This window comes from Strix uralensis, chromosome 17 (genome assembly GCF_047716275.1).
Source record: "Strix uralensis isolate ZFMK-TIS-50842 chromosome 17, bStrUra1, whole genome shotgun sequence".
NCBI lineage: Eukaryota > Metazoa > Chordata > Aves > Strigiformes > Strigidae > Strix > Strix uralensis.
The window spans coordinates 16,839,884-16,864,879 of record NC_133988.1 but is presented as its reverse complement, the minus strand read 5'-3'; the positions used below and the strand labels follow the sequence as shown (position 1 = coordinate 16,864,879).

The window sequence follows — 24,996 nt, the reverse complement described above, 5'->3', positions numbered from 1 at the left end:
CGTGGCCGCGGGGCCCTGCGGCGGGGGGGATGCTCTGCACCCCGCAGCCGGGATGGCCCAGCTCCCCGCCAGCATCCGCGGGGCACGTGGCAACCCGAAGAGTGTCCCACGTGTCAGAGGGATCATCCCCAGGGAGCAACAACTCTGGTGCTGGGGGGAAGCTCCCTCGGGGCTGGGTTGGGGGCTCTGGAGGGTCACAGCCCTCAGCCTGGGGGGTGAGTCCCACTTTGGCGAGGTGAGTCCCGATTTGGGGGGATTGAGTCCCACTTTGGGGAGGTGAATCCTGATTTGGAGGTGTTGAGTCCCACTTTGGGGGTGGTGAGTCCCACTTTGGGGGTGGTGAGTCCCACTTTGGGGGGCACAAGGTTTGGCAGCACCCGGGAACGGTCGTTCTCTGCATCCCCACTGCTGCTGGGGCTCCACCACCCCTGAGGGCCCCCCCAGCCACCCCCCTGCCCTTTGGGCTGGATGCCCTCCTGCAGGGGAGCAGGCAGGGCTGGGGAAAGGAGCAGAGCTCCCCTGGGCCAGGGAGACACTTCGAGAAGGGGCAGAGTCACGGGAAAAGCCCTTGGCAAGTGGCCCAGGACCACTCCGGGGGGGCTGGGCTGCCCCCAGAGCGGGGCTCACTGCCGGCCACGCCAGCACCAAGCCGCAGCACCACGGGGGGTTGTATTTGGAAAGCTGCAGCCTTTATGTAACACTGCAAATCCTCTCTCTTCCCCCGCTTCTGCTCTGTACGGGAGATGCTGGGGGCACGGGAGATGCTGAGGGCACGGCCGTGACCCCCATCCACCTCCTCCCACCCCCAGCCCGCGGCCCCACTCACACCACCCTGCCACGACCCCAGCCCAGGACCAGGCCAGGCCCCCAGCAGCCTCCAGCTCAGAGCTTTATTGAGGTTTTTGCACAAAAAACACCAAGGTCACGGCATCAGCCGGTGGCATCACGTCAGCTGGCCCCCGGCGCGGGGCTGGGGGGGACGACGGGGGGGGTCAGGGCGTCCCTCAGCTGTTCTCGAAGCAGCCCCGCTGGTGCCACTGCTGGTCCCGCACGCGGCGTACGGACTGGATGAGGGGCTGGTTGGCGTCCCACTCGTTCCAGTGACGGTACTCGCCCTTCTCGAAGACGTGCTGGCGGCCCCGGTACCCGGGGTACTCGTAGCCCACCCACCTGCGGGGGATGGAGGCTCAGCAGAGCTCCGGGGGCACGTCTGTGTCCCCCCCACAGAGCTGGGAGCTGGGGAGCAGCATCCCTGTGCCACCCCCGAGGCTGCAGCCACGCGACGCTCTGCAGTGTTGTGGCGGGAGGGGTTGGGGACCCCGGGGCAGAGAAGGGGCCACGGCTCCTGCAGTGGTGGCCAGCGGAGCCCCGGGTCAGGGCAAGGAGCTGTCACACAGCCCTGGTGACACTGGCTCAGTCCCCCACGCTGGGGGGGGGCACTGGGGAGGGAGTGGGGGACACGATGGGCAGCATGGTGGGTACAGCCACCCCACGTCCCCGCTGGGCTGGGCACCCCTGCTGTCACCCCAGGGGGACCAACCACGGTGCCACGGGACCTCGTTGGGGTGTCCCGCTGCCGCCGTCCTTACGTTCCGTTCAGGGCCCTGACGCTGGCCACGCGGTCCTGGAAGCCGTGGGCCCAGAGGCTGGGGACGTCGTCGTCCACGATCTCCATCTTCCGTCCGGTGTAACCCGCGTTCTCAAAGAGGTGGATCTTGTGGTCGGGGCTGTCCTGGGGGAACGCAGGGGTCAGGGGCTGCCCTGTGCACCCCCAGCCCCGCTGTCCCCATGGCTGCAGCTGCACTGCTTGTCCCCAGGGGCGCAGACACCCCGAGACAGCTGCTACTCACGATCTGGAGGGGGCGGATGGACATCAGGCTGTCGCTGTTGTGGCTGTTGGACCAGGAGTCCCAGCGCGGGTAGTCGCCCTTCTCCAGCACAAACTGCTCCCCGGCGTAGGCTTGCCGCTCGAAGCCCAGCCACCTGCGGGACCAGGGGGTCAGGGACGGCACAGCCCCCCCAGCACGAGGCTCCCCACAAACGGGATGCAGGGGATGCTCGGCCTGTCCCCCCACCCCACCCCAGGGCTTGTCCCCACCCGGACTTACGGGCCAGACTCCACCTGGATGGAGCCCACCTTCTCCAGCTCTTTCTCAGTGATGTTGGGGAGCTCCTCCGTCAGCTCGCATTTCTTCCCCTGGAAATTCTCCAGCTCATAGATCGTGATCTAAAGCAGGGAGAGAGGCTGTTGGTGGCTGCGGCAGCCACACTGCGGAGGGGGAGAGGGGGCCCCGCCCTGGTGCAGGACCCCCCCTCCTCGGCAAACGCGTCCCCTCCACCCCTGCTGCCTCGCGCTGGCGTCGCTCCTCTCCCGCGGCAGAGCTGGATCCTGCCACATGCCGCTGCCCCGACAGACGACTCCCATCTTCACCAGGTATTGGCCAAAGATGTTTGCTTGGTAAAAACGCAGGCAGATATTTCATCCGTGACAGGCTGAGAACACACTGACCAGCTCAAACGCAGCATCGAAAACACAGAGGGTTTGTGCTAAGAGACCTCCGGGGCCGTGGGCTGCAGTCTCCTGGTCACGGCCCATCCTTTCCTTCCCACTGCTCCTCCAGATCCACTCGCTCCCCTGGCCTGGCCTAGCCTAAGCTCATTATCTGGGTTTTTCCTCAAAACCCTGCCTGGTGCAGAGACCGCGAGGGCCTCCCTGGGCCCTGCTGCTCGCAGCAGCTTTGGGGCTCAGCTGCAGGACGAGTTTGAGCCCGTGTCAGGGAGCAGGGCCCAGGGTGTCCGGCACAATCCGGGGAGCGGGAGGGCCAGCGCGGCAGCCAGGCGCCCCCCAGCCCCAGCAGGGTCCCAGCTGAACCCCCTGAGCCTGGGGCAAGGGCAGAGCCTCCCGCAGACACCGCGTGAGGGGGGTGTCAGGGGATGGAGGTGACACCCGTGCTCCTCAGGAACTTCTCTCCACCCCAAAGCAATGAGAAGCCCGAGCTCCCGGCACCTCATTACCCCATTCGCAGGATCTGCTCCCACCTCTCGCCTTCCCCGGCCACGAGCAGCTTTGCCCGGCCGCAGCCACTGCAACACCCCCAGCCAATTTGCCTCTAACCAACCCACGAGCGTAAGAATTATAACCTAAAAAAAACCACAGGAGGAGTTTTACTGCTCAAACCTCCAGCCGATCCCAGCCATGACGGGATACTTTATCTCCTGGATTAAAACGCTGCGCAGCTGCACACCAGACCAGCAGGCAGAAGCACTTGGCAGCCACAAACGCAGCGAGCAGCGTCTCCTCCTGCCAGGCAGCAGCAAATCCCCCAGCCGAAGCCTCCCTCCCCGGCCCGCAGCCCCACGCAGCTCGGCTCCGCGGGGGGGGCGAGGAGCAAAATTATCAGAGCAGTGACACCAACACGCTGCTGCGTGAGGAGAGCGGAGGCCGTTTGCTTCCCCAGTCCGACCCGCAGGGCTCGGATGCTGGTACCAGCCTGGTGCACGCATGCTGCAGCACACGGTGACCTACAGCATCACCCAAAGTCCATCCGTCACCAGTTGCCCCCAGTATACCTTGTAATTGCCACCTCGCTCGCCAGCACCCTCCCCAGTCGCCATCTGCTCGGGGGGACTTTGTTGCTCAGTCATTGTGCCTGGAAAACCCAAATTGTAGGAGGTTAACACAGCAGGTAGCAGCCTTTAGAGTGCTTCATAAAATAAAAAAAGATGAAGCTGGCATGGGAACAGGTAGAAAAAGTGAATATGGCTCCCCCCGAACGCCGCAGCTGTGAGTGCCTGGGGGTGGCCAGGCTAGAAGGAAGCGCTCCGTTATCCATCCTCCTCTCGCCCTGCTCCCTCCCCCGGGCATCATCGCGGGGCCACAGAGCCTGTGCCCAAACCAAGCCACCTTCCAGGAGACACAGGGTCCCCCTCTGACCCTGGGCTGCTCGCCCCATTGCTCATTAAACTCATGTCTAAAAGCGCGTCCTCTGCTTCCAGCAGGAACTCGCTGCGTTCCGGCTGCTGCCATCTTTCCTCGCTAACATAAATCTGTCGGCTCTCCCTTGCTCCTGTGTCCCGGGTGGCACCAGACCAGCGCTGGCTGGTAGGGCAGCAGCGAGAGCCCCCTCCTTGCTCTCCAGGAACATCTCAAAGTTCCTACTCAACTAGGAAACCCCGCCTGAACATGCCTCCCCTCCTCTGCTCTCGCCGCGCTAACGCAAGGGGTTGTTGAGAGGTTAACAGGAGATGAATAAAAGAAACCGAGTTTAACCGGCGTCCTTAATCAAAACCCTGTGGCATCACTTCTCGCCAAGCGTGAGCAAAACATTCGCTATAGCGAGACCTCAACTCAGACATATTAATTCTTTTTTAAAGCCCCTTCCAGTCCAAGCAGTGCTGCCGCTACCTCTCCTGGCGTGGTTCCGCTCTGCCGCCCGGCGCGGGCAGCCCTGCTATTTATGGGTTGCTTCTGAACAGAACAGCACATTATTTGGACGCTGATACAGCAGCTGCGTCCACTGAATTCCATCCATGAGATTTCATCTCAATAGCGCGGGCTCGCAGCGCGCTATGGAAACGTTATTCAGATTTCTCCCGGCTGTCCCTTAAAAATGTGCCACTCGATTTACAGAAGATTAACGTCGAAACTCACATCAGCACGTTCACGCTGCTTCTTGCCAGGTTCTCTGGAAAACTCTCCCATCAGCAGTTAAAGGCAGGGTTTAGCCTGGAAACCAAGCCCAGCGCAAAGCAAAAAACTGTGCAAAATATTTACAGCTTGTTTGGGCTCAAACGCAAGACGAGGTGGGGAGCGGGCGTCAGCTCCCGGGAAGCAGGGCAGGGGAGCAGGGGCAGCCGGCCCCACGGTGAGGGAGCAGGATGGGCACTTGGGGTCTGGGCTCTCGCTTCAGCTTTGACCCTTCCCGGGGGGGTTGTCTGCAGCTGAGCCCCTTTTCTGTCTCGGCACCCCAGTCCCTGTGCATGTGGGGGGGCTTTGGGGAGCCAAGTGCCTCATTCACGGGCTGGGCCGCGGTTACAGGCAAAGCATGATCTGGCGCAGCCCCTCTGCACCGCAGGCCACGCCGAGTGCGGTGACGGGACCCAATTCCCTCTTCCTCAGGGGACACGAAGCCACCTTCAGCCACACACGTTTCCTACCGCCCTGACCGTACCTGCTCTGGGCGCGTCTCGTCTTGAAACGAAGAACCACGCACGAAACATCCACCAGAGTGCTGCTCCACGAGGACAGGTCGGACAAACGGGACGTTTGTCCAGTCGGCAGACGGCTGGAAACGCGTCCCGCCTGCACCAGCACCCAGCTGGAGCCCCCCGTGGCCCTCGGCCGCGTGGCACCAGGCGTTCGAGCCGCTCACAGCGGGGCTCATCACCCCCATCCCGCCGCTGGCGGCTCTCCTGGGGAGGCCCAGCCCAGCGCAGAGCGGGGGGAGCGCAGGGGCGACGTACCGGGCCCAGTACAGCTCCGTCTCCCAACAGGCTCCTTCCCGCCACCGGCCATTGCCGCGTTTTCTGACGAAGGATGAGACAAATCACCCCCGAAGGAGAGTCTCCCCCACCGTTGGGTGCTGCGCAGCTCCAGTGAGGGGGAGGCGAGGTGGGATGAGGGTCTCGGCGACGTAAGGCTAAACGTGAAGCACAGGGCACTCGGTGGCGTTTGCTGTCACTCGTCAAACGACATTTTGGACCTACAAAGAGCCCAGCAGGGACTGCGGTTTGATATCGGCCGTTTCATTGCAGTTCCTTTTCACGTTTCCACCTTTTCTTTGAATACTTGAATATTTGGCTGTAAAATACAAAAATCACTTCTGTACAGGACTCAAAGGAGAGCGTGGAATGGATTAATTTTCCTCCACGCAATAGCATGTTTTCAACAGATTAGTAACACGGAATTTTTCTTGCCAGGGGCCCCATGACACCGAGCTCCGCAGGGGCTGCAGTGCCCGTGAATCTTCCTGTCCCACACTCGCAGAACCGGCACATCGATAAGGCAATTGCGAAAACATGACAGAAGGGGCACTAGATCACATTGATTTGTCTTCCTAACAGAACTCAATTTCCTTTCACTGTCAGTCTCTTAAATCCCTTTGAGAAATGCTTACAGTATGGTGTTAAGAAAACAGATATATTTTTTTTTTAATATCTGGCAAAGCGAAGCTTGAATCATAATTGTACAGTCCAATACACAACAGCCAGAATCTCTTCATTATTTTGAGAACTGTAGTACAAAATATCTTCTACAGCACAATATATTTATTCTGACCCATATTACATATGCTACAAGGCTGAGTGGAACGATACAAAATTTTGATCTGTACAACAGCTCCTTTAAAAACAGGCTTGATGTTTAATACAGAAAGAGAAAAATCCGTAAGCCATTAGACCTCGATTCTTCTGGCGGGATTGGAGATGGAGGAGAGACAAAAGTTATTTCAGACAATGTTTTTGCAAGAACGCTTTGAGCTGAGAGGCTGGTCCTGGAGTGGGGGACACGGGGGGCTGTGTGTGCTCGGGCGCAGCGCTCCCCACACCCCACCTGAGAGAGGACGCCCACCCCTCGCACCAGTACAGCCAGAATGAGGTAGGACCAGAGGTTCCTGGACACCTCAGCCCCAGGTGAGAGGCCTCAGGACACCCACCCCCCCTCCCAGATCCACAGAGGCTGGTTTCTGCCCCAAAAGCCCTCTCCTCCAAAGCAGCTCACCCTTGTCCCTTTAATTCACATGAAGATGTAGGACGAACACCGCCGACAGCCTTCCTGAGGGCAGAGCTCAAGCGGGTGAGAAAACAAACACCGGTTTTTCCTTACACCACTACTGGAGGCCAGCGCGCCCTCCAGCCCTGCTCCCCCCGCGAAGGTGGGGGCACTTACCCAGCGCATCCCTCAGGAGGGCTTTGGTGCCTCTACGGCGCGGGCCGGCACAGGTGTCCTTCAGGAGGGTGCAAGCGGCCGTCTTGGCCCAACAGCACCTTCAGGCCACCACGGCTCTTCTGGAATAGCCACTGCATCGGCAGGGGCCGGCTCCGCAGCAGCTCCTGGGCCTGGCTGCACCTTCCCAGGAAGAGCCAACACTGGGCAACAGCCCCAACACCCCCCCGCCTTCCAGCAAACCCCCACGTGGTTTTACTGTCAGACGTTTGCCACCAGCAAACCCCTTCCACCACACCACGCGTGGAGCACGCGGCCAGCTCCCAAAATACCCCAATTTCACAGAATCCCAGAATCATCTTGGCTGGAAAAGCCCTTGAAGCTCCTCCAGCCCAACCATGAACCTCACACTGACCGTTCCCAACTCCACCAGATCCCTCAGCGCTGGGTCAACCCGACTCTTCAACCCCTCCAGGGATGGGGACTCCCCCCCTGCCCTGGGCAGCCCATTCCAACGCCCAACAACCCCTTCTGCAAAGAAATCCTTCCTAAGAGCCAGTCTGACCCTGCCCTGGCGCAGCTTGAGGCCATTCCCTCTTGTCCTGGTGCTGGTTCCTTGGCTCAAGAGACTCATCCCCCCTCTCTGCACCCTCCTTTCAGGGAGTTGAAGAGGGCCATGAGGTCTCCCCTCAGCCTCCTCTTCTCCAGACTAAACCCCCCCAGTTCCCTCAGCCGCTCCCCATCAGACCTGTGCTCCAGACCCTGCACCAGCTCCGTTGCCCTTCTCTGGACACGCTCGAGTCATTCAATGGCCTTTTTGTTTATTTAACCGACTTCACAAATTTTTGCAAACCAGAAATGGCCAAGTGGGTGCTGGGCACCCCGCTCTCCCCCAGGGATGAGCTCCGACCACCACTGGGGTGACCCACACACGGAGCCCCCCCGGGCCAGCGCTGCAGGGGCTCTGGCTGCCGAGGACCAAGTTCAATGTCTGCCAAAGGTGCCCTCGCTTCCCACACGGGTACCACTGCGGGCAGCGATGCTGCAGCATCAGCAACAGATTTTTTTTCATAGTAAGGGGAGAAAGGTGGAGAGAAAGCAGCACCTTTTACTGGGGTACAGGCTTTTAAAGTGTTGCATTTGAACTATTTGTACAATATCTGTCTTCGAACTGCCCTGATCCCCGCTCAGCTCCTCACTGAGCACCCTGACATCACCCCAGCTGCAGTTTAATACCCAAGACAGAGGCACGTTTCAGTGTTTGCACCCACATTCGAGGTTATAAACTGATGCTGCTGCGCCAGATGAAATGGCCAACTAACAGTCTGCATTTATAAATCTGACACACAGTGCAGGTAACACTTTGCCAATAATTGTTTGCAAACAAGTAACAGGGTGAAGCAAACTTTTGTGCAAGCGAAAAGGTGGGGGGTTTAATTCCTTCAGGGCCCCTTTATAAGAAGGTTTCAGACTTCAAAGGCTGAAGAACAGAAACGTTGCCTCCTTCTCTGCAGGAAGTAAAACCAAAGCAGCAAGGTTCTGAACAGCTAAGGACTCAAATTAAAGCTACACAGACCTTAAAAAGGCAAATTTGCAAACAGAAAAAGGAGTAAATCCACAACTGGGGATTCCAGTAAAGAGAAACAGAACGGCAGGGTAAATCCCCGATTGACAGACTAAAATGGAGGGAGGATTTCTGGTAATAATGAGAGAAAAACACAATCAGAAAAGATTTCTAAATTCCACAAACCATGTACTTTCACTTTTAAAAAAACCCATTACTGATGCAGCTTTTTAAGCAAGCAAAAAAAGCTGAGCAGTTGTAACAGAAGGGACAAGGGCACTGCACCACGGGGGCCGCCAGGACCTCCATCACGTTCGTTATTACACAGACACTGTTAGGACAAGAGCTGAAACCTGCTCTAAGCCAGGTTCCAGAAATTAATGAAAAAGGATACCTGAAGAAAGTGCTGAAGCCAAGAGCTCACTCCCATCTTGTATCAACAGCAAAGAAAAAGTACGTGGCAACAAAAGTGTAAGAAATTCAACAAGCAGTATTTGGAATTAAAATAGAATTATATAAAGTGTATTACAGCATGGGCTATCATTTAAGAAGTAGTAACATATTTATAGATCTTTTATTACATAGTGATAACCTGAAGAGAAGGAAGTAGATATTTAATTCATGTACAATATAAAGAAATGATAGAGCAGAAAAAACACTTTCCCATTCAACACCATTCTAAAGATGCTTTTTAATTAGACATTTAAGCATTAAACATTTCTCAGTAGTAGGTTAAACTACTAAATACAGTAAGTTTCAGTGCATTGTCCAAGCAGATGTGGAAATGCATACACATTCAAAGGGCTTTGTGGAAACCTAGTATTAATCCCCTCAGTTTCCTCAAACACAGAGCAAACACTGCAGTTACAGAATTTCTGGCCTTCATTTATTGGACCAAAAACCAGTAAATCCTCCAACTATGGGTAACGCAACACTGTCAACCTGCTGAACTCGAAAAATCAAGCCTGTGTAAATATTTTCGTAAAGCAGGGGGAATTTACCTGATTTCTAGATACTGTTTAAAGTAAGCCCCACTTCATCTGAGCAAGGGTAAGGAAAGCAACCATCCTCTTCTCTCACGCCTGCAAACGCTGCTGCTCGGGGCTGGCCGACGCGTGCGCACGGCACGTGGTACACAACTGCTGGTACCCTCCAGTGCTGCCGTAAAAATACCCAGCCCAAAAGACACTTAGGCAAAGCTTATCTTAGAGCTGCCTTTTCCACCATCATCTGAAGAAAAGGGAAGAAGAAAATACGTGCAACGTTTTAAAAAGAGCTAAGAGGAGCTCTCCAACAGCCTGGTGGACCGCGTTCCAAGGGAAGCCCATCTCCCATCGCCCAGGGTTAAAACCACCCAGAATGAAACGCTTGGCAGGAATCTCGGGTGATCGTTTCTTAACTGGTAGCAGAAGGGGCTGTAAAACTGTAACGGTGGCGACAGCTCTGATGTGAAATAGGGCAAAGCAGCCAGTGAAGATTTTGTACATAAGAGAAACATACTCCTTGCATCTCCATTAAGTATGGGGAGCTGCTATCAGAACTAAATCTGGGAGAGAGAGATGCGCATATGGGACTTGTCTCCTGACATACTGCTGTTATTTCCTACGAGCAGACTGGGACTAAAAATCACCTCATCTGTGACTCCTCCATGAGAAGAATTGGCACATGGTTTTGGCAGCTACAAGCTTGATAGACAGCAGACCAGGCATGCCACTCTGGCTAGCAGATGCACCATTGTGGTAACCCCACGTAAATCAAGCTTTCCGAAATGCTGATCACAAAAACAAAAAAACAAAAAAACAACAAAAATGGAAAATGAGTTCAAGTGCTGGTGCTTCATCTTTAATATCTAGAGAAGCCCATCAGCAGGACACGGGAAGTGCAACGCAAGGAGCAGCATCTGCTCGGGCTCCAGCCCCGCGCGGCCGGGGGCTCTGCACTCCGGTCTCGCTTCGCTTCCCCACACTGCCGCTTCTTCGTCGAGTCGTGAGGAATATTGACCCGACAATAACCTCCCTCGTCGGGCTACACTTCTAAAAGTTTACTGAAAAGAGCACTTATTGGGGGAAAGAATAAAGTATGTCTTAAATGGACATCTTGGTTGATATTTCAGAATCTGTATTCAAAGATATGAACATGTTTGAGATATCAGCGATATTCATCACACCCGTGACACGCACGAGATCTACACCACTATTGTAACACCGGTCTTACCAAAAGAAGAAAAGTAAATCATCTGAGAAACTGAAGATCACATTTAGGTTATCCCACAAAATCAGCATAAAAATAAAAACTTAAACCTGGTATTTACAGATTAACAAATAAAAATATGAAGTGGGACTATCCAAACTGCTATTAAAGTGACATTCAACAATTAACTGGAACCCTGATATGAGTGTAACATCCGCCCTCTTCCCTTCCTTTTTTGTTATAAAAACAGTATTTACATTTTTATTTTTTTTTTTTAAAGAGAACTGGTTGACATTATTGCTTGATCCTTTTTAGGAAAGACATTCCAATGAAGCCATTATTCCACATGCTGACAAAACACAGAATATACCATTTCAAGAGTGACAAAAGTTAACATTTTGTTCATCTAAAAATTATATTCATCTGCTAGGTCAGCAGATCACATGTAAATATAAGCCAATCAAAAATACATTTTACAAAAAATAATCAAGTTTCCTTTTTCAATATGGCAGTAAACATAATTTGTTCTTTCACTCTCAACTTCCACAAACTTCATTCTAAATAGGAGCTTACTATTTTTTCACAAAAAAAGATAAATTTGATTAAAATTGTTATTTTCATAAACAAACACAAAGCCTTACACCTGACATGTCTACCAGAAGTCCTATTTTTGAGTTGCTGAGCACCTGCGTAGGAATGCAGTCTTTGTTCAACAGTGAGGGGACCTTCCCGGTGCACCGCACTCCTAAATCAAATATTACAATCCTTCGAGATTTTCTGACGTGCTAACTACGAACCACCGGCTCTTCTTCCAGGCAGGTCTAAAGCGACTCTCCTCCCACATCTGAAAAGATACAGCTTTGTGTTTGACTATGAATATTAAGCAGCTTTCTCCACAAAACAGGAAGGCACCATGCACATAGCAGTTGAGGCAGGAAGCAAACAGCAGCAACATGACATGTGAATTTTAGGTTCAGATGAGTTAAGGCTTCTGTTAAACTTCTTTATCTTCTTCTAGTTAGAATCACTATCTGCAAAGGAAAAACAGAAGCCACTGAAGTAATGGTATGACATGGTGGAGCGAGCAGTCAGACCCCTCTCGGTGTCTGTAACAGGAAAGCCCCCACAAAGGCACGTGACTGCTGCAGCGTCAACTCGGTCTTGTCTGTCTAACGTGCTAAACGCTCAAGAGCTGCCCAGAATAGTGCTGAGACAACACAGCCCAAGGCTTTCAACACGCGTGCAAGCCTCAGTTATTCAGTGACAGACTTGTTCTTGCTTGATGGGAGCACTGTGAAATCCCAGCACAGACAGACCCAGTGTCATTACAATAAAATGATCCGCAGAGAATCAGTGAAACTGTGTCACCTGTGAACAACAACTTCACCTCTATGAAAACTCTCTGCCTCAACGCACGATCTCCATTCCCGGGTGCACACTTCAGGGTTTAAGTCTGCTTCGATGGCTGTGCTTAGGGAGTTGTTAAACTGACACATCAAGGAACCGTTTGCCACGTGAGTTTTTATCACTGATACTTTCACAGAGCAAAGCCCCTCTTTCTGTCAGAAAGTACCTTTTCAAACCTGATTCTCGTAATGGCTCTGTCTCTTCTTTGATTTCAGCTCCTTCAGCCACTGAGGAGACTTTTCTTCTGACCTAAGATATAAAAAAACCCTCTTTTATTCTTTAATTATGAGAACTCATTACAGAAACAAAAAAATGTAATATCCCATTTCCCCCACAGCCTTGGGGAGCCTACTTGCATTATTCTTTTCTTCCACCAAACGAGCATTAGAGTCTTTCCGACACCGGCGGAGCCTCTCACCTGTCCTCCTTCTCTACACTGGAGGGCAGCAGTCTGCTACCAGGAGTTCCAAGCGGCAGTTGTGGTTTAGGGGATTTGAACAGCTGAGCAGAACTTATTTCACCAGGACTCTCAGACTCTTGTCTTTTCCGCAGTTGAGCCTAAATACAAAAATAAAGGGCTCATTTTTAAGCCAGCGTTCAGACTTTTCTGGGAATGCCAAACAAATCACACAGATGTATAAAAACAAAAAAAGGCATGCATAACCAGCGAAGGGATTCCTTATAAACCTCTGCAGTTTTGAAAGCAAGTTTGCTATCACAAAGCCAATTCTTTTTCCAAACCACTTAATATTACTAGCCAACAGTTAAAAGCGAGAAAGATAACGGCAAGGTTTTTCCACACATCACACCCAGTCCCCCCCAAACAACACTTCAGTCATCTTCAGCAACATTTTCTGGCTCTATTCCTGGGGAGCACCTGAACTAGTCAAACTCTCATCTGATCCGTCCTGCCCGTGCTCACCTTGAGAGCAGAGTGGTCCATTCCTGGGAATACGGGAAGTCGCTGAGCTTGGACAGAAGATGATCTTGCAGTATGCTGTGTCTTGTCTTCCTCGTCGGAATCTTCCTGTTGCATAGTTTTCTTCTCTTCTAATTAATTGTTTAAAAAACAAAAAAAAAAGCAGAGGGGGAAAAAAAAACATTAGTCAGCAGCCTTTTCATCTGTACTGTGTTCTAGACCTCTCCCCCATTCAAAAACGTATTAACAGTAATATTAACCCACTGCAGGACTGAGCTCAACGCTTCGATAGAGATGAAAGCACGAACCTACTAAGTACTCAGCAACAGAGAGACTTCTAGCTGACAGAGATGAGGGAGCAGAAGGTACTCGTAATTTAATGAGTGTTGCTGCTTCTAAACATCTCAGTTGATCACAGAACGTGAGATTAATTTAGATTGGAAGAGACATCTGAAAGTTATCTGGTCCTCCCCCTGCTCAAAGCAGGGCTTTGATACAAAGAGTCTGAGTACTCCAGGGAAAGACGCGATGGTGTGGTTGCCTTTGCTGATAATTACACTCCAGCTTCCAGTACAGCATTTCCTATCAAGGTAAGGTTTCAAAAATATTTTAGGTCTGTTAGACATGCTCCAAAGCAACACAGATAACAGTCCTTCCATTGATCAGGAGGCTACAGCAGAGCTCAGTTTGATCACACGTTCTTCCCTTCATTCACAGGCTTGACAGGAAAGCAGAAATGGCAGGTCCCAAAATGGACTTTTTTAATAGGTCCCCTCGGTTACAAAAACATCACCAGCCTCTCTAAAGATCAGGCTGCAACACCTGTAATCCCTCCGCTCAGGGAATATCAGGATATCTGCAGCACAGAGCACCAAAGTACATGCAATAAGCCTTTCATTCACTTCCACGAGCACAGATTTTCAATGCCTGATGCATTTCCTTATTGCATCCTAAGGAACAGGACAGGCCAGGAGGGGACGTTTTAGTAGAATGGATTTGAAGGAGTTGATTTATCCTTAACTAGGCCCCTTTAGTCCTGTAGTACTTACAGACGCTAGAAAGAAAGAATATTTATGAGCACCTGTCGAATATGAGCAATTACAGCTGCTCTTACCAAGAACACACAGGCTTAGATATAAAGAACGTGCTAGAGAATGATCCAACCGCAGCAGTTCCCAAACTCAGTATTTTCTCAGTGAACAAAATTCTCTTAAGTCAGCAGCCAGAAATGAAAGGAAATTGCACCGCAGCTCTCCTGCACTTTGGCCTTCTGTAGGTCTGGCTACTGCAGCTTCCCTCACCCCGACGGCTCCAAGGAATGGAGGGGAAGGCTTGATTCAGAGGATGACCCAGAGCGGGAAAAGGAAGCTGCTGTTAAACCCTGACGTTATAATGGGCACGTTACACCACTTAGCAATTCCTGCCCTTGCAACCAAGTTGATGACAGTCAGATAGTGGAGGGATACCTGTGGAATCTTTAAACATCCAGGTATTATCTGGTTCTTCCGTCAAAGAAAATCTGTTTTCAAACTCCAGCCCTCTGCTTCTTCTAAGAGAGTGGGAAATAGGAGCCCGACGGCGTCTCTTTTTGCTGAGCTGTACACGAGTTTTCAGCGCACTGGAGTCCAGAACAGTGGTTTGCTATAAAAAGAAACAAAGCCTTTACTTTCAAGCAGCCTGAAAATGAAGTCATCTCCTCCATAATGATTTCCCAACCTACTTTAACGCATTAACCCATTCAGTTTAACTATATATATTTGCCTGATTCTTGTTCTTGTAGTTACTTAAAACTATATTAAAGAGAATTTATGATGAGGAAATGCTCCATTGTGGCTAACTGGGTGCAATGCTGGTTCTTTGATCTTGCTTGGCTGTGGATGTCTGATCTGCATGAATTATTTTCAGTATTCCCTAAATTAATAAAAAAATAACTGCAATAAATAGGATTTTGGTTCAGAGAATGTTTTAAGAGTACAGGCCCCGCTAGTTGGTAACAGCTGAAGGCCACTAAGACGACTGGGATCTAAAAAGAGCAACTGCACAAAATATTCCTGTAGTGCGAGTGCTGCAATCTCATTGTTCTGCGTCCTGTCCCCTAAAATTCAGGGCTTCGAGCAGCAAAACGAGGCTTTGCACCCTAAAAAGGCTGCCATCCACAGAAATTTCAAGTCCTTCACTAGCAACAAGGAGACCACAAGTTAAGTGTCACGGCATTCAGAACGCTTCTGTGATCAGCCATTTCAAACACATCCACCTCTGTGTGCGACAGTAAGGCAGGAACCCTTACAGAGCAAAAGAAGGGGCTGTAATTTATGTATTTATTTAAAGCAATTTATTGTTAGAGGCTTGCCTGTAATCAGCAAACATCACTGAGCCTCCTCTTCTGCTTTGGAAGATGTGGTTTTGTTTCTTTTCAAGAGATTTCAGGCTAGGAATAAACTACTCCTTAAACCAGCACGTTGCCAGCTGTACTTGCAGCTATTCCTGTTTTCAAGGGATCCCTTTAGCTGCCCAGGGAACAGCACAACATCTCCACTACCTGCAGAACCACTGACGGACAGACACAACGCCATCCGCGCTGCTACGGGCTACACCCGAGTGCACGTGGGATACCCTGACAAAGCAGTACCACAGCCACGGCACACGCCGGTGGGGACCTCAAAGCCATGGACTACCAAATGTGGCCTCTGCTCCAGAGCTGGAGCAGGCCGGAAAGTGAGAGCAGCACCTGCTTCAGCAAAACACAGGTTTCTGCAGTTCCCCAGAGATGGCAACAGCAGCGGAGAGCAGAGCTGGCTGGAGGCACCGGCAAACAGCCTCCGCAGGAAGCGGCTGATTTTAACAGTCAGTTCTGCTGCACCAGACCCAACTGCCTCCAGCACAAACCTGCCGGCACCCTTCCTACATTTTGCAGAGCAGTCGACTCCTCGATTCAGAAGGCGTCGAGGCATTTCAACAGGCAAGGCAGCTATGAGACCTCCCCAGCAGCTGCACCATCCACTTAAGTTGGGAACCTTGCACTTACCAATAAAACTGCCATCAGATGTTACAGAATAAAAAGAAGGTGCACCAACCCTGAGTAAAGAAAAAAGCAGTACTTCCTAGATGCTATACTAAAAAACTACAGTTGTGTTAGTGCTTTCAAAGCACACTAAACCTCATCTAACTGTGTATGGCCAGAAATTACTGATCTTATACTAGCTGCAAGATACTTACGGATGGAAAAAAAATGCTTAAAATGCAACTGTAAGCTACTACAGAAAGAGACCAACCGTAAATAAGAAAAATATTAGTAAATCTTTATAGCCTTAAATCTGCGTGGCCCATAGCACAGCAGCCACCAGCTATTTGTGTTATTTAATTATGTTTCCCATGTACACAGAGCCATTTAACTCTTCTGTTACAGCTCACTGAGGGGCAGAAAGAGAAAGAGCAACTTTATTAAGCCACTGGCAGACATTTTCTGAGGCCAAGGGCTTTTTGGAATCTCTCAGAACCTAAGCATTACAGGAACTAAAAGAACTTTGTAGCATTGATCTTAAGCTTTTCAGGCAGGAAGTCCGCTGGGAAAATTCAATGTGATAAAGAAAAGACAGAGGAAGATTGAGTGCAAAGTTTCCAGGAGATACTGTACTGCTGTGATTAATGTGGGTAACAATATAGTTAACATGAAAGGAGAACTTCTGTTTCCCATTAGGGTAACTTACATCAATGAAAGAGAAATCCGTCGTCTTTTCATCAGGGTAGGTGTCTCCTGGAGGAGGTAAATCAGTCCCATCTGTAGAGTCCATGTCAGTGCTGGAACGGTCCAAACTCGTGCTCCTTTGGTCTTTTGAGAAGTCATGGTGATCAACCAGGGAGGCAGGTTCCGTCTGAGAGGACAGCGACGACGGGTGGCTATTTGGAGGTTGCTTTCTGGTGGAAATGACATCGTTTTCCGAGGAAGGAGATTCGGGCACAAAGCTGCAAATTAAAGTGAAATCTCTGAGACTTCAGGGTAAACAAACACATGCAAGTATTGTTCGGATCACACATACTCAGCAGATGATAAATAAAGGTCGAACTGAAATGACAGCTACAAGTAACAGCAGCATCTTTGGAGGCAGCAGGTACCAGCAGCAAGGGCTGGTTTTATTGCAGCTTTTTACCCACGTGGATTTACAGTGCATTGAATAATGCAAGTGTGCAGATAAAGTGTAATAATGTGATTGTAACCTGCTTTTATTGCTTGGGGTTTCTTTTCCCCAGCACAAAGGCTCCTTCAAATATACACATGCAAGCGAAACGAGGGAAAGAGCAAGCTGCTTAAACGCTGCTTCAACTCGCCCATTTGGTATATAACGGCAGCAGACCTTATACTTTGGCACCGTATACATTTTAAAACACTGTGAAGGGTAATACCCTGTTTGCAGGCTGCAGACAAAGAGTAACTGCTAAAAGATTGTTCTCTGTGCTCATCCTAATCTATCTTAAATACATATAAATGCTTATAAATACAAAACAATAAATGTTCTTTTACTGTAAGTGAATTTCTGCAGGACACGACAAGCTACGTGCAGCCCTTTCCAGAGCACACCTTACAAACAATTCTCTTGCTCATGTCCACATCTTTTCCTTAAGGGGACGCTTTTTCTATATCAAAAATATATTTATAGTGTATTTATTTTCATTTAATTCATATTCATATATTATTAATATATTGTTCTACATTCTCTATTTCTGTTTTTACATATATGGCAGCACACAAGCTGTATGCCCACTTTCTGGAACCACGAGGCAGCTGTCAGGACGTGAGGAAAACGCGGGTGTATTGGGAACGGCCCTGGCCCCCGCAGCAGCTCCTGCACCACAGCTTGTGCCCCACACATACCCAGCAGCAGGCACAATTTCCACTTCACGTGACTCTAAGGAAACTGAAGCATCTTCAGCAGCGCCAGGGATTTAAATATTTTGGGATGCAATTTTTAGATGCTAACAGACATTGGGTTTTAAAAAACTTGCATCTCTTGTGTCCTGACAAAAAGAAGCGTCTCTGTTGGTGCTGTCAACAGCTCCTTCACTGGAGCTGTACTGGATTTTGTTTCTCTTACTGCCTCCAGCTTTGGTCCGACAAGGAACACGAGCGACAGTAGCCCAGTGAACTGTAACGGCCACGGTGTGGAAGAGGAGAGAGGACATTGCTAGCTTAGGTGGATCAGACCCTGCTGGGAAGCTCAGCAGTTCTTAAGCACCAATGCAATCACACAGAAGTGCTACAGACTCATCCCTTCACTCCTGCCAGGCAGGAGGCTGCTGCCTTCCGAGCGGGTGACTTTGAAGCATGCAGAGAGTGACCTGCCAGGGAAGGGGACCGGGAAGGGGCAGGAGGAGGGCTGGAAATCACTAGAGAGAGTGATCCAGGGCCAGCGCCTCTGGGCTGGGGCCGGCAGGAGGGACAAACACCCCGTGCTCCTCCACCACGCTCATTCATAGCATGGAAACCAACTTGAGAGATGCCCGTGAGACTGCAGAACTGGTTCTCTGAACCAACCACTTCCTTAAGAGCTTCTCTTTTATTGCAGGATACACTTCAGAGCGCACTGCCCAGCCAGCCAGCCAAAGGTTTTTACTTTTGAGGGACACTGGAGTGTGCTGAAGGGAGAGGTGGGCAGCAGGTGGCACCCAAAGGCCAGGCTCCCCCAGCAGAGGCTTTTGGGCGCCTGGGGAGAGCACCGAGGGCAGCAGGACCTGCGCCCCGCTGTGCGATGCTCCTCGGATATTCCCAGAAACCTTCCCCTCACCGAGACTAACAAATGAGCTGTAGTGTCAGGACTGAAAGCTGCACAAAGTTACGTGCGTCCCTTTGTCATGTAGGTTGGAGTATGCCTTTAAACAGCAGGAGGCTGTAGGAAACACAATCAGGCTCTATTGTCAGTAAAAGCAGGGCTGTCTTGCTTCTAATTTTAGGAGTTTCTAGGTAAAAAACAAAACCTCAAGTATTTAAGGAGTTCTGATTTTTCTTCTCTTCTTAACAAGAGTTAATAAGCACCTTTTCTTCAGCAAGTATCTAGGAAAACTGTTCTAAAACAAAACAAATCTGAACACGTTATGAATATATGCACTTTTTTTAAACAGTAGATTTTAGTATTTGGTACAGTCCACAGCGACAGCAGTCTTGGGAGGAAAACACTCAGGAGTCAACTGTTGACTAACAACTTTCCATCAAGCTGCAGCACATGATTTAATTTCCAGTCTGGCACTGCAAACGCTGCACTGAGGGTTTCCAGCACACGAGGAGAGTGAATGCCTCTTCCCTCTGTCAGCAGTGGGCCCCAGGATAATTAAGAAATGCTACTAATGAGCTCCAGGGGGGGAAGCTTTTGTCTAGTATTTTTGCTTCGAATGATACGCGGCATCTGCAGCATTAGGTTTTAGATTCACTAGAATATGGAAGAACGTGGAGACGAAAGACAATCTGCACACTTATCACCTTTCATGGAAATAAAATGTATATTAAAAGGATCCTGTCTGATCTGCATATCTCCAGGAAGCCTCTTCCCTTCTGCATCCCAGGGCTTCAGCTAATACGACTTTGTACAGTTTTTCAAACTGAAATGTTTGAGAGTAAGCTACGATGGAAAGGCAGATGAATTTACACTGATTGGTGGTTTCTCATTCCCAAACCTTTCTAATGGATTCTCCTGCAGAGCTCTCGCACCACTACAGCATCGTTACCCACCACACGCTGTGGCACAGCTCATCACCAAACGCGGCAAGGATGACTGGAGTACAAACACTGCTACGCACAGCAGATTCTTTCCATCTGAACAGCAGATTAGGGGGAAAATTCCCTTCAGAGTAATGGTCAAATATTGAAATTTTAAACATGTTTTCAACCCTCATTACTGAGATGTATTATGAATCTTCTATTCCTTCATTAAGATTTGTAGTTTTATGAGCGTATCTGTAAGCTACCAACAATTTTCAACAAGTGTCATTTACAGACACTTGCTCCTCTGAAAAATTATCCTTCATGTAGTGCACACAAATATCAGCAGAATGGTTATCACAAATAGGCAATAAACTAAGATCAAGCTTCACTTTCTATTGCAATTAAATTTAATTAAGTTTTAGCAAGACAGTGCCAAGAGGCCATAAAGAATGTGTTGCCTCGTCATGTGAAATTAGGAGTCAAAAAGTAAAGGAATCCTACTTTTTACAGTAACTCTGCTGAGGAATTAGAATTAAAAGGCAGCTCTCACTATCTGCCTAAGCCATCACACAGAAATAACACCCATTTAAAAACGCCCTTTTATATTCTGTAACTGCAAATTCCCATCTGTAGGGGGTAGCTGATACACTAAAGTGGGTTTCCTTTTCAAAAACTTTGCTGTAGTCTTGCTTAGAGGATTTGAAGAAACAAACAGCTAAAACCTTATGAAGTCAGACCTGTGTAAATCCATGATCTAACACACACAGTCCCTTTGCTATAGAAGAGAATTGTTTTCCATTACGAAGACTGTTCTGATTTGGAAGTAAGAATTTTCTATGATGTCAACTTGGAAAAGCTTACTAAAGCATTTGAGAAAAAAATGAAAATAAAAATCTTTTAGAGAAGCAAAGAAGAACCCAATTAACACCTCCAAATTAAATCATCTCCTTCCCTTCTAAGCCCACTGCAACCAGCCAAGAGCAGCCCCTTACGCTTATTCCAGCAGCGACTTAAGTTCTGGCTGAAATCGGTCCTTCCTCCACCTCCCTAACAGCTTATTTAGGAAAACAACCACATTTATCCTGTTGCTGTGTAGTCAGGGGGTTTTATTTTAAAATTCTACTCCTCTCTCAGAGAAAATGAGTTCATTCACAGATACATTAATGAAACACTCCCAAATGGGCTAAAAGAATCGCTCCATGACTGGAAACTGCCGGAAACTGGAAGTTCCTGCAGCAGAGCCGCAGCGGGCCGGTGACGTCGCTCGGTCCCGCCGTCGCGGTGTTCCCCGTTCGCCCTCCCCGGGCCCAGGGCACGGTGCCCGCTGCCCGGCGCGCTCTCAGCCGTGGGGTCGGCTTACGGCCAGACGCCGGCCGGGAGCGCGAGGAACGCACCACCACGGGCTGTACGGCTGGCAAGAGCTAAGGCAAGTGAGCCAGGCAAAACAGGAAAGCTGAATTATCAGAGTCTCCTGTAAGTTCCTGCCTCTGGGCCCAGCAGAGGAGATGACGACCGCCTCGGCAGCGGCCGAACGCAGAGACATGCTGGAATCACCCACGGCAAGAGGAGGAGAACGTCTGCACTTGTCCTGGCAGGGGCCTCCTACTTCATAAAAAATAAACTGCAAACAAAATGCAGTCTCAATATATTCCAGGAAAATTTCCATTATTCATTTAATATTTAAAAGGATGTTACTCTCAGTCCTCTCCAAGTGCTTGAATTAATACACCAGTAATTCCCCGCAATGAACCATAAGTCAAGCTAAAGCAGAGCAAGGGTGTGGCAAAATGCTGAAAAGTCACTCTACTGTCATCATTACACCGTAAACAAAGAAAACAATAATATTTCTTACAGTGGTAACAAAATTCCAGGACATGGGGACTGAGTTCAATAATTCAGAATTTTTAGCTGGAACTTTTCTAATCAAGAAGAATCCTCCAGGTTTGAAATAACACTCAAATGCTGTCTGGCTTGGAGCCGAGACAAGCACCTTTGTTAAGAAACTGATTTCAGAAAGTGTCTATAACATACTGAAATCAAAGTTAATTTTACAGAAGACTTGGATGTCACTGTTGGCATGTCACTTAGCTCACTGAACTTCAAGCTGAAAGCTACCCTGATTTCATAAGCAATAAAATATTTATAACACGCAGTTCTCAAGTGTAGAACACACCAAACATAATTGACATTAATGTTTGCTGTAAGATCTCTACAAGTACAGGATTAAAAAAAAACCAGCTAAGATGCTATTTTCATACTACACTGAGCAGATAGGATATTGGCTCCAACAGTGTAGATCAAGCTACAATTTACACAACAGGTGTAAGTTATAAAAAACCTCACACTTCAGTGCTCTAGGTTTATGTCGTTAAATCGTTTTAATAACAGAAAAGCGTCAGTAATACAAGCTTCCATTCAACCCATATTCCATTTCACCCTCCATTTCACCCCACTAAAATGCTCCAGAGTTAATGAGGTGCAGACATCACACCCCACGGATTCTTGGAACACACTGAGGCTGTCAGATCCGGCGCTGGTGTGCAGAGCACCCCTCTGAATGGGTTCTGTCAAGGCAGTGCTAATTGGTATGGGAGAGCCCCAAATTTATGAAAATATAGAGCAAACCCCAGACCTGTTAGCATACCCTGTCTAACCATAACCAGAGACTTCCTCACCTACCTGACAGGGAAGAAATCAGACAATTTTAGGAAAGCCTTCCCAGAACCCTAGTTCAAGCCATGAGAGGCACATGCCACACAAGCAGGTAATCACTTCCTAAATGTGGAAACGTACATTTCTAATTATAATTACAAACACAAAGCATAAAAAAAAAAAAGTTTTATTACCTATGCTTATGTAGTCAAAGCCATGTGGTGTATTTACTGAGAAAACCTGTTTTTCCCATATCTTCTTTCTACCATTTTAGCACTAAAAAATAGCATCTAACTTGTGTTTTGCTCACCACCAGACTGGCTAAATCTATTCCAGTCCAAGTGGGTTTTGTCAGCGCTTATAGAAGTGTGATACCGTGTTCTCACTGGAGCATGGAGTTTAAATTTCAAAACTTACTGCAATTTGCAGATATTAAAGAAATATTTCTTCACCTATAGACTAAGGAAACTGTATAGTCACCGAAAGTGAGCATGCAATTTAGAAAAGCCATGAATGCACACACATACACAGCCAGACCAACGGTTTCTTCTCGTTGCTGGGCTAAGGAGAAGCTCGCGCAGGGCAGCGGGGACCTGGCTCCCCCTTACCTGTCCCCACTGTGCCGCTGCTCGTTCCAGGTCCCATACTGGCTGTCGGGCTCCTGCACCAGCGTGTCTGTGTCCTTCGCTCCCGGGGGCTGTCTGGAGAAGCACTGCTTCAGCTGATCCTGCAAGGAAACAATTGAAATATTTCAGCATTCCTTCATCCCTTGGCTAAAGGATTAACAGATTTTATTTGCTGTAGTGTTTTGGAATCTACCCATTAAACTCGGTGAACATAAAACCAGGAATTAACTTAAACACAGAACATGGCTATGAACTCAGAACAATGATTCTCTATAAAACAAGCATTGTTTTCCTGGGCAAAGAGCCGGTTCTAGAGGCCAGAACTGACTCCCTGGTTTTAGTAACTCCATATTGCTTTAAGATTATTCTTATCTCAGGTTGCACAAAATTTTTTAGAAGCACCTATGCAAACACAAAGAATTCTGCTGGGGCCTACATTCAATCTCCCCAAGCATACAAGGGAAACATCAACTCTACAGATCTCTTCCTGGGTTTAATAAAAGGACCTTTTGTTTTTTCAGCTCTTTGTTTGGAAGTCATTCAAAATAAAAAGCATAAATAAATAAATAAGCACAGTGCCAGACACTAGAAAGCCTTTGACAAATTGATGTGTGCTAATGCAAAGTTCAAACACGATGTACAGCGTAAGACAGACCACGGGGTTTTTTCTGTCTTCCTCTCCGACCTCTCATTTCCCAAGTATTTTTATTTTATAGATCTGCTACTTTCATAAGAGGGAAGCAGTGCACCGAAGGACCCTTCCCTTTCTGGGGAGAGAAGTGGGTCAGCTGTGACTGCTGGCACCCTAGATTTGCAGCAGACCAATATTAATATAGCACTGCTGCACCTTTTGTTTCACAGTTGTGTTGAGTTACGCACTGAAGTTAGATAGTTACTGAAATAATACATTGTGCAGAGATAATTAAATGTTGGCCCCTTTTGCATTCGTTATCCTGAACAAATACAAGTATGGCTTTCAGTGCCGTATCAATTTTGCTTATGAAGATCTCATCTGACAGCAGATCACATTGTTTTCCACCTGTCCTAAGCTTTTTCTCTCTTTATAAAAAAGAGGAAAACAAAACTAAACCCCAAACCCAGACACCACCCACCCACCCCCTCAGTGCTACCTAGCAGAACACACGGGTGCAAACTACCAACACATCTATTGCACTCCAGGCAGCACACACACAGTAACAACCATATCCAATGGAACGGGATTCCTTAATATTACCAAAAAAAAAAAAGAGATTGCATGTTTTCTTGCATCCTTAATTTTGTAAACCTAAAGAATGCTGCCTTACAACTATAATATTGACACTAAGGACAATTCACCACTACTGATACCTGGCTGCTGAAGTCATCCTACAGTGCTTCCACCTTTTGTAACAAGTTGCTATCGCCCCAACCGTACCGTCAGCCACTGCCACTCCCCAGGTCCGTCACGCTCTCTGCTGCTGACAAAGTGGTTTGTCTTAATGCGAGAAACAACAACAAAAGGCTCCGCCATTTATTCCAGCTACTACAATGCACCATTACTAGACAAAGTAAAATGCTTAGTTTGTAATACTCAAGTAAAGCCGGGGCTCAGTTTGTGAGCTACAAGAAACAGACGTTTCCTGCTTTTCATCTTCCAGATGTTCCCACCACCTAATAATTAATTGACTGGTGGCGATTCTTACACTTTATATATAGCTATATACACGTACGCCCACAGGCGAGCGGAGTGCTGACATTTTTCAGTCCATTCCAGGGACAAGCTCTCAGCCCTGCGCAAGGCACAGGCTCCTGACAGCTCAGGCAGTGGCAGGGGAAATAGTCTGGTATTTCTTAGAAACCACAGGGCATTTTCCCCCTGCTTGGCTTGGGCCTATGTTTTGCTTTCCACGGATTCCCTCTGTAGCGCCATGATTTCATGCTCTGCACCAGGGGCTAAGCTACCACTCCTGGGCTCGGCCTTCTGCTGCCTCTTGGTGGCCACATAACCTCTGGCAAGTTGATCCACTTCTAGGAAAGGCACTAACAGAGATCATTATTCTGGCTTTCTTCCCTACTGTCCACGCT

General features: G+C 48.9%; 2 protein-coding genes across 10 annotated transcripts in view; both read right to left on the bottom strand.

The window, feature by feature from the left end:
• Positions 1–849: 849 nt before the first annotated feature.
• CRYBB3 (crystallin beta B3) lies at positions 850–7,405 on the bottom strand. Of its 3 annotated transcripts, none has more exons than XM_074887348.1 (6): positions 4,406–7,405; positions 3,571–3,650; positions 2,109–2,227; positions 1,851–1,983; positions 1,590–1,732; positions 850–1,170 (listed from the first exon to the last, which is right to left on the bottom strand). In XM_074887348.1, the coding sequence occupies exons 2-6, from the start codon at positions 3,643–3,645 to the stop codon at positions 1,005–1,007; spliced, it is 636 nt and encodes a 211-aa protein (XP_074743449.1). In that variant the 5' UTR covers positions 3,646–3,650; positions 4,406–7,405; the 3' UTR covers positions 850–1,004. The 3 variants fall into 3 exon arrangements, with proteins under 3 accessions (XP_074743449.1, XP_074743450.1, XP_074743448.1); XM_074887349.1 differs by having other exon boundaries at positions 4,652–7,405; XM_074887347.1 differs by having other exon boundaries at positions 5,172–7,405.
• Positions 7,406–9,123: 1,718 nt separating this feature from the next.
• KIAA1671 (KIAA1671 ortholog) overlaps positions 9,124–24,996 on the bottom strand; it is an 87,688-nt gene continuing 71,815 nt past the window's right edge. For 4 of the 7 annotated variants that reach the window (XM_074887695.1, XM_074887697.1, XM_074887696.1 and 1 more), the window contains 7 exons: positions 22,915–23,033; positions 16,671–16,926; positions 14,430–14,604; positions 12,967–13,094; positions 12,463–12,602; positions 12,211–12,293; positions 9,124–11,668 (listed from right to left, as the gene is read on the bottom strand). In XM_074887695.1, coding sequence (XP_074743796.1) covers positions 12,215–12,293; positions 12,463–12,602; positions 12,967–13,094; positions 14,430–14,604; positions 16,671–16,926; positions 22,915–23,033 — 897 coding nt within the window. In that variant the 3' untranslated portion in view covers positions 9,124–11,668; positions 12,211–12,214. Of the gene's footprint in view, positions 11,669–12,210; positions 12,294–12,456; positions 12,603–12,966; positions 13,095–14,429; positions 14,605–16,670; positions 16,927–22,914; positions 23,034–24,996 lie in introns of those variants that run through there. The other 3 variants (XR_012631348.1, XM_074887693.1, XM_074887694.1) reach the window with 3 other exon arrangements.

Excerpts from the sequence above, each read along its gene's own strand:
- CRYBB3 (XM_074887347.1), bottom strand. The coding sequence starts at position 5,220 with ATGTTTCGTGCGTGGTTCTTCGTTTCAAGACGAGACGCGCCCAGAGCA. Across the intron at positions 3,651-5,171 it reads ACGAGACGCGCCCAGAGCAG|GCACAATGACTGAGCAACAA; the intron begins GTACGGTCAGGG and ends TGGGTTTTCCAG. Across the intron at positions 1,171-1,589 it reads GTCAGGGCCCTGAACGGAAC|GTGGGTGGGCTACGAGTACC; the intron begins GTAAGGACGGCG and ends CATCCCCCGCAG.